Raw genomic sequence first — 14,356 nt, 5'->3', positions numbered from 1 at the left:
CGTGGGCGGGGGGGGGGGGGGGGAGAGACCGCAGGTGGCTGTGGCTGCCCAAGAACTGTCATGGGGCTAGAGCTCAAGCAGCAGCTGTGGTGAGAAACGACCTTGAACATGGTGGTTTGAGAACCAGGAGCAGGGAACTCAGGCTTGAAGACAAGACTGGCGGAAAAAGTTGGGCAGCGGGCAAGGGTGGCATCATGGTCCCCAGTGGCTGAAGCCGGCACAGCTACCTCCCGACAGACTCAAAAACTCTCCTGGATGACCCCGTCTGATTGGTTTAAACGTTAACATAATTTCTAATTTTTCAAAACTTGCGGTTCTACACAAAACAAAACTCCCGGTTGTGACAACCAGGGGCAGAAAAAGAGACCACTTAGAGATCTGAATTCTGAAGCGTTTCTGTTTGCACCGGCAGTCATAAATGCACCCCCATCCACATTTACCTGCCTGTGTTGTGGTTCCAGGATGCTCCTGACATCCCAAGAAGTCCTCCTGCTATGCAGACACGCCCATCTCATGGATGAGGCTACATGGGGCAGGCGGGTCGAGCCCTCAGCAAACACCTGGAGGTGGGGAGACAGATCCCAGCACCCCCTGCCTTTCCTCCCACTAGTCAGCGGTCTTCTGGAGAGCGGGCCAGAACTAAGGGAAGAGATTCCAAAGGCGGAAACCTTCGACTTGGTGACAGATTGATGGAACAGATATTTAAGGGCCGATGGAGCTACACGCAGTAACACTGTGGTGTCCACTCACACTAGTTCTGCTGGGCGAGGAGGGAATGTGTCACACACAGGGCCTTGCTTTGCGGGGCAGGGGGTGTTATTTGAGGTAATGGCAATAGCACAAGAGCAGAGTGAGGAGGTCCGGCTTGTCGCTAAATTGCCCTGTGACCAGAGGGAGGTCATTTCTCTAAGCCTTAGTTTCCTTATCCTTAAAATGAGAATGGAAATGACTTTTAAGTCCCTTCCCTGAGTCAATAATCAGTCCTGGGAGATTAGGCAAGCAGCAGATTCTTTTTTGTCCTTGTAATTGTGGTAAAATGTATATATAACACGAAACTTACATTTTTACCATTGTTTTCATTCTTTATTTTTAATTGTGGTAAAATATGCACAGAATGTACCATCATAGCCATTTTTAAGCGTAGTGGCATTGAGTACATTCACAGTGTTGTGCAACCATCACCACTGTCCATTTCTAGAACTTTCCCATCATCCCGATCCGAAATTCTACCCATTGAGCAATAACTCACCCCTCCCTCCAAACCTCGGCAATCTCTATACTACTTTCTGTCTCTATGAATTTGCCTATTCTAAGTACTTCGTTTAACTGGGATCACAAGATTTGTCCTTTTGCGTCTGGCTTATTTCATCAAACATGTTTTTGGGGTTGACACATACTGTAACACACATCAGAACTGCTTTCCTCTTTAAGGCTCAGTAATATCATATGTACACACTGCTGTTCCACTGATGGACGCTTTGGGTTGTTGCCATCTTTTGGCTGTCGTGATTATTGCTGCTGTGAACACTGGCGTGTAAGCTCTCTGTTTAAGTCCCTGCTTTCAGTTCTTTTGGGGTATATACCTGGCAGCAGAATTACTAGATCCTATGGTAATCCCGTGTTTAGCTTTTTGAGGAACCACCAGACTGTTTTCCCTTGGGTTTTCTCTAAAGTGAGGGCACTCTGCCGTGCCACGGGTCTGTGCTGACGAATTACTTCGGGAAGTAGGTTGAAACCAGCTGGGTTCAGAGAGGCTGCCCAGCAGTGCAGTTTACCACTCTCCCCAGTACTCATATGGGTCAGGCGTGTTCCAGTGCTCCGAAGGCCAAAACGAGCCCAGGCTGCACGCTTTCTCCTTCTGAGGTGAACTACATTGTGGCTGGAAAGTGGCTCCGAAGGGAAATAAGTTTCTGTCCTGTTCACTTGCCTGGAATTTCAGAAACGGTGAGGATATGTGCATACATTTCTGATTTCATTGCTAGAACTAAGCCCCCCACACCTGACTGGACGAGGACTGGGGAAGAGGGCAGAAGACCTAATTGGGAAGGCAGGAAGGGCGTTGGCACTAAGACTGAAGCTCTCAAAACCCTGATGGGAGTTACAGGATGGCCTAGATCACGTGGGGCGTGTCCAGGGGAGCAAGGGAGCAGGAGATCCCACCCAGCCCCGAGCTGCTGAACTCAGACTGGGTCTTGGTTCACATCTCAGTTCTTCTGCTTGCTAGTGTGGGCAGTGAACTTGAGCTTCTCGAGTTCAGCTTTCTCATTTGTAAAATAGGGACGTCATAAAGTTATGAAGATAAAACAAAACCACATATGGGGCGCCATTCGCACAGTGCCGGCCCTCACACTCAGTACAGCTTAGGAAACCAGCAGGCTGTGTTCCTCAAGCCCTGACTACTCAGGTGCTGTGTCAGAGTGGGAAGCCCTTCCCTCACCTCCCAGTTCTAGAAATCTGCTTTAAAGCATGGGTTTTTTTGATGCGCTTTGCATTTTGGTGGCCATTTCCAGAACTTACATGTTGCCTTTCTACGGCTTCCTTTCTCTCCAAATCAAACGCTTTGTCTTTTGGGGACTGGCAGGTGGGTTTTACTTGTAGGTACAAAACTGACTTTAAACAAGGGATACATTCTTTGCTTAAAAAAAAAAAAATAAAAACAAACCAACAGAAAACCTCAGTTATTCTGGGCAAAACTCTTCCAGACGCCTTTGGATGTGAATATGTCTCGTTAGTGACCCCATTTCATTTACTAAAAATGGTTTCACTCTCCAGGCAGCCAGAGCAGGATTAAAGGGAGAAATGATGTGAAAATACTTGAGGCCATAACCTTATGTAAATACGAATCATTATCATTAATCATAAATACAGAAAATGAGATGTTTGATAAGTGAGCTGTATCAAAATAGACAAGTCTTCCTGTCTTCCCTGCCTTTCCCTGCTCTGCCTGGTGCTGGGAGCAGAGGTGGCCTCAGCTCTGCTCATCCTTGCTGATTTAATTCAATGAGCCGACCTGCAAACACAGCCAGGGTTCCAATGATACAGACAAGCATGAAGACTCCAAGGAGAATGTGGTCCATCACCATTGCAACATACTTCCATTCCTCAGCCGCCTGGGAGAGAGAAAAGTGTTAGAATTTCCTTACGATGGTTTTTGGACTCACCATGTTCATGCTATGCATCAATTATGACCCACTCAAAGCCCGTTACATCCCTTGGCTGGCATTGTGGTCTTTATTATTCGAATAGATTATTCACAATGTGTTGGCTCACTAAGGTGGCTTAGAGGTGGTCACCAATGCTGCCTCTTGAATGCCAGCCTACTCCTCAGGACAAACCCATCCATCTGTGTTCACGTATTGGATCATTTAAACCCGGAGGTGTGGGTTTCAAGTCATGAAGCTTACGTTATTGGACTCCTGGTCTGACTTCATGGTCTCTGCGATGTATCTGACTCCTTCAATGGCACTTTTTACCTCCGGGTGTTTGATCAGGGGAGAGTGGAAGCCCATGGGTGGAGGCCCCGGCTTCCCAGAAATGTCAGAAATATCAATGTCTTCTGTAAAAATCTTTTTGTCTTGTTTTTCTCTGGATGGTCTTTTCATTGTGGAGAAGAACATGATATTTGGGATAGTGTCGATAAAAACCTAACACGAAAAAGAAATCCATGCATGAATTAACGCCAGTAATGCAAGTATCAAACTCTGACTTTGAATTAGCCATGTGACTTTAGGCAAATCAGTCAGCTTCGCTGGACCTTAGGGTCTTTGTCCTTAAAACACAAGGACGATACTAGATTTTCTCAAAATTTCCTCCAGACTTACCCCGTGGCCTGTCAAATTACTATGGTTAATAGAGCTGATTTTGTCATGTGAACAGTTTACCACGGGAGGGAGCCCGTGCGCAGCTGTTGGGCTCGAGAAACCAATGAAGTTTAAGCTTCCAGCCTTCAAGGAACCGGCTTCCTTCAAAGCCTTGTGTTAGTTGGATAATATGATTAAAGGAAAAGCCCTTCTGGCTAAAAAAATATATGAGGGTCCAGCCTCCAAAACAGCCACAGTGTTTTTTTCTCCCCATTTCTTATTCCTGAAGAAATGCAACATGGGCGTTGCCAGGAGTCACGTAAGTCTTTATTTTTAATTTTTTTTTTAACGTTTATTTATTTTTGAGACTGAGAGAGAGACAGAGCATGAACAGGGGAGGGGCAGAGAGAGAGGGAGACACAGAATCGGAAGCAGGCTCCAGGCTCTGAGCCATCAGCCCAGAGCCTGATGCGGGGCTCGAACTCACGGACTGCAAGATCGTGACCTGAGCCGAAGTCGGACGCCTAACCGACCGAGCCACCCAGGTGCCCCAGTCACGTAAGTCTTTATAGATACAGGGACTGATTGTCCTCCCAAAAGAATACATTGCAAGCAGTAGTTTCTCTGTTAATTCATGACAAATCTTTTGCATTCTGCAGAAAACACCCTGACGTCGGTGTCTCTGTGAAGTTTTACCTAAAAACTGACATATTTGAAATGCTAACACTTTTTAAATTTCAATAATGCAAATATCTGAGACCAAGTTCCTCACGAAAACTCACTTTTTGACAATTTCTCGTCAAGCATCCTCTCTATCTCTAGCCCTTATTCTATTCTCAGCAGATGATTTTACCAGCAAAAAAATAAGCAGTCTGTTCACAGATTGGGAGACATACAGAGACCTCAGGAATTTCACAGATTCTGAATAAAAAGTGATATATTCACCTTCTCTAATCAAAGAGACTCTTTAAACGTGAATTTGGAGTGGGCTTTGTTAATTCTGTTTTTCTTCTGTGTCTGGGAAGGCTATAGGAATTACTTATCCCTAGCAAGAGGCTAAAAGAAACTTTCTTCCGGAAATCCTCTAAAAATCCCCGGAAAGGACAGTTCCTAAGGGCCCACATGCATTAGCCAGAATTCCACAAGCCAAGTGGAGGGAGAGACCTTCGTGAGGGCAGTGCTGCCCCACGTGGGGCGGGGGGGGGGGGGGGGGGGGTGGCAGGGCCCTCGCTCGCTCACCTTGCGTACCCAGTTGGGCATGACGTGGGTGCTGGGGGAGCGGTGGTGTGTGTTGATGACAATGACCGTGATGATGATGGACGCGATGACAAACACCATGGTGAACAGCATGTATTTCCCAATCAAGGGCACGGCACTGGAGGTGGAAGGGATTAGCTCCACGATGACCAGGAGGAACACGGTCAAGGACAGCAGGACAGAGATGCTCAGAGTCATCTTCTCTCCTGCACGGAATGAAAAAGAAATACAACCCGTTCACTGGTTATGGGCTGAATTGTTCTCTTTGGTTTTCTGCATGGAAGTCATAAGCCTCATGGCCTCAGTGACAGTATTTGTCGATGAGGCCTGTAAAGAGGCAATTAAGTCAACATGAGTTCATCAGGGAGGGTGCTCCTCCAATGACTGGTGTCCTGAGAAGAAAGGGAGATTGGGGAGTGCCTGGGTGGCTCCGCCGGTGAAGCGTCTGACTCCTGCTCAGGTCACGATCTCGTGGTGCGTGAGTTCCAGCCCCGCATCTGGCTCTGCGCTGACGGTGTGGAGCCTGCTTGGGATCCCCTCTCTCTCCCTCTCTTTCTCTCTCTGCCCGTCCCCCACTTGTGCTATCGCTCTCAAAATAAATTAAAACAAAAAAAAAAAAAGAAGGAGATTAGGGCACGGACACACACAGAGGGGAAAGACCAGGGGAAGCCACAGGGAGGAGACGGCCATCCACAAGCCAAGGAGAGAAGCCTAGAGGAAACCAGACCTGCCGACACCGTGACCTCCAGGACTGTGTGGACAAAATTCCTGTTGTTTCAGCCACCCGGTCTGTGGCACTTTATTAGGGCAGCTGTAGCAGACTAATATGCCACAAAACCCAGGGGGTGAGAACCATGTGACCCGCATACAGCTGGGGACATTTGGGGGGCAGGATTTCGTCCTCTGGGACCTTAGCACCTTAGCTCTACTGACCATGGCAAGTGACAGACACTTCGACTAGAGGCCACCAAGCAGCCGAAGGCTGCTTTGTCTCCTGTCCCAGCATTCCACTGCTTGGTGGAACTCAGGGAGCCAGGTACACCAAGCTGAGTGACAAGCTAGACTCCAGGTGGCAGTTTTTCTGTCTGCAACAGACTATCATCAACCTCACAAAGCTGAACCACGGTCTGACCTACTCGTGACCCAGCAGGTGGATGGGCAACCCAGGAGTGCATGCGTACTTTTCTCGGTATGGGAGGGGGCTGCAAGACCAAAACCGAGAAAAGGACAAAACCAGTGAACTTTGCACATTCATTTAGAGGACAGTTTGGTTTTCTTCTTGTTTTGTCTTTCATATCAAGGGACCAGGGGTTCCCCAGCCCCGACCTCTTCTCACTAGATCCTATCATTTCAGGGTGGATGACTCCCCGTTCGAGTCTCGGTATGGCAAGCCAGGAGGGTGGGGGACTGAATGGCCCTGGAATATTTTTGTGGGGACTGACGGCCTCGGAGGCAGCCTTTGGAAGGGACTTCCCTTGGGCTGGTCTCGCTGTTTGTCTCGGGAGACCCTTGTGTTGTCCCGTTCTCCAGTATGGAGCTTTATCCCGTACTGGATGCTTCCAGATGCTAGGAGTGTATACAGGATATGGAGTGGATGCAAACAAGAAATGATCAATTCCACCTAGTGAGAAGAAGTCTACCGAGTGGGTAGGAAAGTCTTTAAAAGTGAAAAAGAGGGGGCACCTGGGTGGCTCCGTGGGTTGAACATTTGACTCTTGGTTTCGGCTCCGGTCATAATCTCACAGTTTGTGAGCTGATAGCACTGAGCTTTCTGGGAATCCTCTCTTTCCCTCTCTCTGCCCCTCCCCTGCTCATGCTCACTCTTTCTCTCTCTTAAAATAAATAAACTAAAATAAAGATAGGTAGTTTTTTGTGAAAAAGAAGATGTAAATGTGAAACATTGATCAAGTTACATCAGATTCCTTGAGTAATAATGATAATAGCTAACATTTATCAAGCATTTTCACTGTTCTGCATGCTTTTCAAGCATAAACCATCGCACATTTATAGAGATTCTGAGTAGTTTCCATATTGCCCTAACTAGTAGTCTCTTCACTTTAAGAAGCTTAATTTGTCAGAAAGTCAAAAACAAATTGTGTTTGTGATCATTTGTTTAAAAATAAGTACAGTCATAAGAACAACGGGCATTCTGTGGGGCAAGTTCTGCCTTATTCTCTACTGTATCCGTGCCACATAACAATTGTTCAACAAATACGTGTCAAATGAGTGAATTCATAATCTTTTTTTCCCCTTGTTATAAAGTTAGACTTAGACTTTGTGTGTGTGTGTGTGTGTGTGTGTGTTTATTTGTGTTTATCATTTTGATATAATTGTTCCCTGTCACAAGTTTGAGGACTGTCTGTATCCTTTCTTTGTCCCCACTTGTCGGCCCTAGATTGTTTATGAGCAGTGACTTGTCACAGGCACTTGTGTGCCCTCTTTCCCTTTTCTGGGGATTGTTGGTGTTTGTTGAAATTATGTCACAGATGTGATCACTCAGTAGGAAGTAAGGAAGTTGCCCAGGCTGATATGTGAGAAAGAATTGCCACTTGGGAAGTATGGTCTTGTGTGTAAAGATTGTGCCACCTGGAAAGCAGACATGCAAAAGCGATTTTCAAATGGCAAGCAGTGAGCAAAAGAGGCAAGACCTGGGAGCGCCTGGGTGGCTCGGTTGGTTGAGCGTCCAACTTCGGCTTAGGTCACAATCTCGCGGTTCATGAGTTCAAGCCCCGCGTTGGGCTCTGTGCTGACAGCTTGGAGCCTGGAGCCTGCTTCCAATTCTGTCTCCCTCTCTCTCTGCCCCTGCCCGCTCATACTCTGTCTCTCTCTCAAAAATAAAAATAAACATAATTTTTTTTTTTTTTTTAAAAGAGGCAAGACCTGGCTTGGTCAGGATATAGCAAGTGGCTTCATAGGGGAAGTGGCATGAGGGGTGACCCAAGCCTTACCCAGCATGTCTCTGGGCACACAGTAGGTATTCAGCAAGTAAGCATTGATGGTTATTCGCTTTAACTACACTGAGCTGTGTCTGTGCACCTCCAGGGTCACGGTCAACTCTCTGCCTGCTCCGTAGTCTGCTCTAGCTGTGAGCTCCCCCAACAGTGACTCACCACTTAACATGGCCGCTCAGTAAATGCATCCTCCCAGCGATGATGATGTGGGCCTGTCTGCTCATCCTTGTTTGTTAGCCCATAATTATTTCTGGTTTTCCCCAAAATAGCGGCACAAGATCTGCCTGCATCAGCAGCCATGGCCCCTGCACCCACCTGAGTCCGTGGGCAGGTAGAACACCAGGCCGGTTAGGAAGGAGAAGAGCAGGCAGGGAATGATGACGTTGACGATGAAGTAGAGGGGCAGGCGCTGCATGACGAAGTGGTAGGTGATGTCCAGGTAGGGGGTGGAGGGGCAGCAGGCGTAGAACACCCAGTGCTTCCAGCCTCGGGACTCCTTGATCACCCATTCTCCGCTTTCCATGAAGTCGCTGAGGTCTGGTTGGTCGCTTTCCTGAGAAGATGAAATGAAACATTGAAAACCCAGCCACATCACCCTGAGGAGGGGTGGGTTTCAAAATCAGCTGTAGTAAAGCAACAGGAGGCGGTGCTGTCGTGTACCCGGGACAGGACCCACGAGGGCCACTTCCGGTTTGGGGCCATAGAGTCCTTTCCTGTAAAATAAGGGGGCTGGGACTATTGGGATTCTCCATGTTGACTACACATTCAAGTCACCCGGGAACTTCAAAACATATTGGTGCCTTAGTCCCACCCCAGACCGATTAAGCCAAAATTCCTAGGACGGAGCCTGGGCATAGGAATTTACATAAGCTTCCAGGTGGTACTCATGGGCACACATCAAGAACCGTCCCCATATCGAGAACCACTGAAGTGGACGATCCCAAAGTTCAAACGGGCGCTGAGAGCCTGTGACTCTGGAGGCGCAGAGTTGGACACCTGAATTACGCGTTTCCTGAGACCAGCCGCATCACACGAGGGCAGCACCTACCGGGTTGATGGCCACCACAGAGCCATCGTAGGTCCAGGTACCCAGCTTCATGCTGCAGTTCTGTTCATCAAAGGGAAAGTGGGTGACGATGATCTCACAGTAGCTTTTGAAGATGGCTGGAGGCGTCCACGTGATGTGGCCAGTGTAGTCCAGGAGCACTTTGGTGAACTTGACAATGGCAAAGTCACCATCTGCACTGCAATTGGGATCAAAGAGGAACATGACTCCAAGTGACGGATGAGCCTTCAGTTCTGCTCGGGGATGTTAGCAGGAGACAGCTGTTAATTATTCAGGTGCTAATTATAGACGCTTTCACTGGGACAGTGTCACTTTTTATCCATAGCAGTGTTTCCCAGGTTTGTCTGATAATAGAAACGCTGGGGTGCTTGTTTAAAATACAGGGTTCCGAGCATCATCTGAAGCACTAAATCAGAATATCTGGGGAAGAACCTAGGAATCTAATTTTAAGGAAATAACAGGTAACACTGTATACCAGATTTTTTTTTTTCCTTCCCAGTCCTCAGTAGTATTTGTAATGTTAATTTCCACCTATTCCTCCCCCAATATATTTTGAAAGTTAACTGGGGGAAAAAAACAGGAATTTAAAATAAAAACAGGTCCAGTGGCTCGTTACTGTGGCAAGCAGGTTAAGAAAGGCTCTGTTACCTCTTTCAGAACTATTTAGAACTCGATAGGGTGGGGCTACAAACCCAGATGCCTCCATGGCCAGGCAGGTGAGGAAGGCGGTAAGGGCAGGGGAGAGCCCTCTCTCCTCTAAAGAAGGTGACCCTCCGCTTTGCTGTGGCTTCCTTGTGTGAGTGAAGGCCCCAAACTGCCAGATAGTTGGATTTTTCCTCGGAAGCGGGAAATCCAGATTTTTTAATACAAAGTTTCCATATTTTTGAATGTTGGATTTTTCTAGAGGGATTAAAACTCCAGAGTTTAATGTGATATTTTTAAATTTCCGAAAGTTGGCACTAATTTCTCACTACAAAAATCCAACATGGTAGATATTAAAAAATAACAAGCCACTTCTGCAGGCCTCATTCAGTGGGCAGTCCACGTGACCCCAAATGGCCTGTGTCCTGGGGCCTTGGCCAAAGGCATGTAGAATAGATGTTGAACAAGTGGGGGGGGGGGTCTGCCTTGGTGGGCTTTCGGGGACATATGGCATATATTGGAGTCTCACTTCATTAACCAAGGGATTTTCTTCCCACTGATTTTTCCTTGGGATGGAGGTAGAGCTCTATCCAGAAAACTATGCAGTTTTGGACCTTCCCAAAAGAGACCCAAAGAGCAGAGGGCCACAGGGTCATCTGGGTCCATCTCTATAGATAGAGATAAGTAAAACAGGGTTCTCCCCCGACCAGGATGTTCCCGAGTGAGTTTGTCAAAAGGAGGAGCGGATTTTAATGGCTCTTCTCTTAAATTCTTGCTGAACGAGAAAACTAACACAAGACACTCCATCAGCGTATTTGTCCGAAAAGGTTACACAAATGATTGGATAATTTGGCTCAAGCTTGAATCTCAGGTGCCACTGGGAAATATGTAGTAGAAAATCAAAGGAGGAGGGCCAGCCTTAAATGAGGGTGTCATTTCCATTCACAAGCCCCTGCCGCCCTCCCTGGTCAATCTGCGAGAAGGCACAGCCTGCTCACACAGACACATGCTGTAGAATGTCAGGCCGCACATCCTCTCGGCCGATGGCGAATGCTCCTGCCTGGGAAGGATGCTCTTTGAAACGAACGTTCCCTGACAAATGAAGGGCGTATGATAATGAACCTGTCATTAAACCGGAGTGTCTTGAATCACATTATAATTTCACAACATGCAGTCTGTCACGGAGCCCGGTGGATGGGCTACGCAGGCATCCCAGGCCATCAGCAGCACGCGACACCCTGGGAAGCCGTGACGACGTGATGGATAACAACCCCGGGAGGTTCAGACCTATTGGTAGGAAGGACGTTTAATTCCAAGGAACTCAATTATATGAATTTGGGTTCCTTGGATGGTTGCCCTACACCCTTCAGGAGCTCTCAGGGATTAAATGTCCCCCACCCCACAGCCCTGATTCAATTTGGCTCTGATAATTGTTTCTATTCATAACATGAGACACCATATGGCACCCCTAGCATGTCAACTTGGCTCTTGGTTTTTAAGGGTTATTTAATGTGAACGGTGGTGAGAAGCATACTGAGAGTAGCAGCCCTTCCTATAGGGCTTGGGCTCCACCTGCCCCAGGAATGTCGCCCTCCCCAGCCCGTCTGTTTTGCTTACTTGTTATAGAGAACGAGGTCTGGGCGCCAGATCTTTTCCGAAGGAATGTGAATTTTTTTCACGCCACCATAGTCCTCTGGATTCCATTTTAGGTTGTAGTCTACCCATTGCTAAAACATGGAGACGACATTTTGCTAATAAAAAGAGCTAAACACATTTTTCAAAAACCTAAGAGTTCTGATGGGTATGATAGTTCAGATGTGGACGGGAGTTGTGCTCCAGTAAAAGAGGTTTGATTCAGAATTCAGCTTGCACGCTAGCAAACGATAACACCAAACGCCTCTATGGTACTGACTACATGTAGACACTATTACAAGCATTTTACCCATATTCATCTCGTGGTCTTCACAATAGTCCTATGAGGGAAGAGCAATTATTGACCCCATTTTACAGATGAGAAAACAAAGGTACTTCAGGGTAGCCCGTCTCCCATGCCATCCTGCCCACCCCAGGAAAGGAGCATGACCTTCTGGTAAACATTTCTCCCAAGCAGGCAACATCATTTTATAAAAGTGGTATATTTCTTTCCTACCTTATAAAAGAAATAAATGCCCAACGTAGCAAATTCAGATGACACAGTGTTATGACCTGAACTGCGTCTCCCCCGGAATTTGCATGTTGAAACCCCAGTTTCCAGTACCTCATAATATAACTTCATTTGGAGATAGGGCCTAATTAGGTTAGAATTAGGTGCTTAAGAGAGGCTCTAATGGAACACAACTGGTGTCCTTAAAGAAGGGGACATGGGAAGGCAAACATTTTCAAGAAGAATGCCATGTGAACATGACGTTGGCCAACTACACGCAAAAAGAGACAGGCCTGGAGCAGTTCGTCCCTCACAGCCCTCAGACGGAACCAGTTCTGCCGATACCTTGACTTTGGACGTTTGGCCTCAAGAGCTGCAAGAGAATAAATGTCTCTTGTTTGAGCCACCTAGTTTGTGGCTTTGTTTATGACAGGTGGCCTAGCAAACTAATATACAAGCACAAAACACGAAGTAAAAAACAAACACACACATACCAACAAATATGACCCGCAATCTCACTACACCAAAATATTTATACTTCCACGATGTTGGTATGTAAACCGTGTTACCCAGATTGATTCCCTTTGGGCTCAGGTTAAATTCCGGGGTGAATACCGGCAGCATCAATGCAGTTATCTAGCTGAATACCTGTTTCAGTCGCACATTCGTTGTCACAATCTGATTTACTTCATCCTGAAAAAAGAGAAGACCCCATCTTTAGGAGTAAGGACGGGAGGAGGGGGGAGGGTGCCGCAGGGTGAGAGGGGTGGGGAGCCCAGAGTGCGGCTGTCTCACCACGTTGATGAGCTGTATCAGCTGCAGACCCACGGTGACCTCCACAACCTGGCGGTGGTCTTCCACGGGCCGAACCACACTGTTGTAATCTTCAAACAGCTTTGCCACCAGGCGGGTCTCATGTTCGGAGCCTAGGACGAGGCCAGCTGAGACAGCAAATGACACACACACTGTCAGATTCTGCTCCCCGCCCTCTACAAACACTCGCATAAGTAACTGAGGCGTGACCAGCTAATGGAAGGCACACAGGCCCCCTTGTTGAAGGGCTCCCAGTGCAGCTTCTATTGCCCTAAGTTCTTTTCCAATCGCAGCTGCCGGTGCGGTCCCTTGCCTGGCGGGGTGTGCCAGATTATCCGGACACTTGTGCTCTGAACAGATGACATTCCTTAATACAGCCTCTGGCTGAATCAGGCTTGTCGTTGCGCACACACAAGAAGACAAGTCCACACAAAAGCCCGTCTTCGTATTTCAGAGTCTACTCATGGGGCGATGAAATCTCAGGTTGGCTGGCGTCAGATCTCATGATGCGCTGAACAGCCGAAAATTGATGCCGGTTCATACCCGCTGGGATGGCCGCCATTCACAGAACTGAAGACGGCGAGTGTTGGTGAGATTGGGGCACGGTGCAGCCACCGTGGGAGAGTGTTTGGCGGTTCTTCACACGAGGTGCGTGCAGAGTGACCCTGTGACCTAGTGATGCCACTCTTAGGTGTATCCCCTCAAAGAACTGGCCACACAAAAACTCGTGCACCAGTGTTCACGGCAGCATTATACATAATAGCCAAAAGATGGAAACAACCTGAATGCCCATCAGCAGATAAGCGGATGAACAAATTGCGCCATATACATGCGGTGGAATATTATTCACCCATAAAAATGAATGAAGAGTTGACTCACGGTACAACATGGTTAGGCCCTGAAAACGTGCTAAGTGAAAGAAATTGGACACAAAGGGGCACATAGTGTATGATTCCATTGATATGAAATATCCAGAAGAGGTAAATCCATAGAGCTAGCAGATCAGTGGTTAGCAGGGGCTGAGGAGACAGGGGAAGCGAGAGTAACTGCCGATGGGTACAGGGTTTCCTTTTGGGGTGACGAAAACGTTCTGGAACTAGATAGCGGTGATGGTTGCACAACACCGTGAATGTACTAAATGTCACTAAATCACGCACTCCAAATGGTAGTTTTATGTGATGTGTATTTCCTGTGGCAAATTCTACGTAGTGTGTTTTTTCTTGTAATTAAAAAAATTACTGCTGGTGGGTCCGTGTCCCTGTTAACTTAACATTAAGTAAACACCACGTGCTTTTCTGACCTGGGTTTGGAGCTCCTCCTGTCTGGAGCACGAGTGACTTCTTAGGAATCTTTACTGCATTTTCCCTCAGGTGGATGAAAAATAGTATCTACTACTCTTGGACCCCACAGCTTTTCTATATCCAATGTTATGCAGTTCTCACCAGCCTGCGACGAGGCAGGCAGATGGTCATTCTCACGTGAGATCTGAGAGGCTGGGGCGGGGCTTGGGAGGAGCCCTGTCATTCTGCGCTGTGCTCCTGCACTGACTCGTGAGGTCACGAGTGTGCCGCGGGCTGTCTTAGAAAGTGCACGAATGCACCCACCGTTCTAACCGTGAGAAAAAGCGTTCCAAATTCCATCAAGTGCCTTATGAAGGATCTTTGTAACTCCAGCCTTACGTGGA

General features: G+C 47.5%; 1 protein-coding gene across 1 annotated transcript; it reads right to left on the bottom strand.

Moving 5' to 3' along the window:
- Positions 1–1,073: 1,073 nt before the first annotated feature.
- CHRNA1 (cholinergic receptor nicotinic alpha 1 subunit) lies at positions 1,074–13,120 on the bottom strand. The gene is made up of 8 exons (XM_049616024.1): positions 12,655–13,120; positions 12,508–12,552; positions 11,334–11,443; positions 9,057–9,252; positions 8,324–8,561; positions 5,040–5,263; positions 3,405–3,644; positions 1,074–3,110 (listed from the first exon to the last, which is right to left on the bottom strand). The coding sequence occupies exons 1-8, from the start codon at positions 12,862–12,864 to the stop codon at positions 2,979–2,981; spliced, it is 1,395 nt and encodes a 464-aa protein (XP_049471981.1). The 5' UTR covers positions 12,865–13,120; the 3' UTR covers positions 1,074–2,978.
- Positions 13,121–14,356: the final 1,236 nt, after the last annotated feature.

Source organism: Panthera uncia (genome assembly GCF_023721935.1).
Source record: "Panthera uncia isolate 11264 chromosome C1 unlocalized genomic scaffold, Puncia_PCG_1.0 HiC_scaffold_3, whole genome shotgun sequence".
Taxonomy (NCBI): Eukaryota; Metazoa; Chordata; class Mammalia; order Carnivora; family Felidae; genus Panthera; species Panthera uncia.
This window is presented reverse-complemented; position numbering and strand designations above follow the sequence as displayed.

Coding starts and splice junctions, on each gene's coding strand:
- CHRNA1 (XM_049616024.1), bottom strand. CDS start 12,864: ATGCGAGTGTTTGTAGAGGGCGGGGAGCAGAATCTGACAGTGTGTGTG. Junction 3,645..5,039: donor TGCCCAACTGGGTACGCAAG/GTGAGCGAGCGA, acceptor TTTTCGTGTTAG/GTTTTTATCGACACTATCCC. Junction 3,111..3,404: donor CAGACCAGGAGTCCAATAAC/GTAAGCTTCATG, acceptor TCTCTCTCCCAG/GCGGCTGAGGAATGGAAGTA.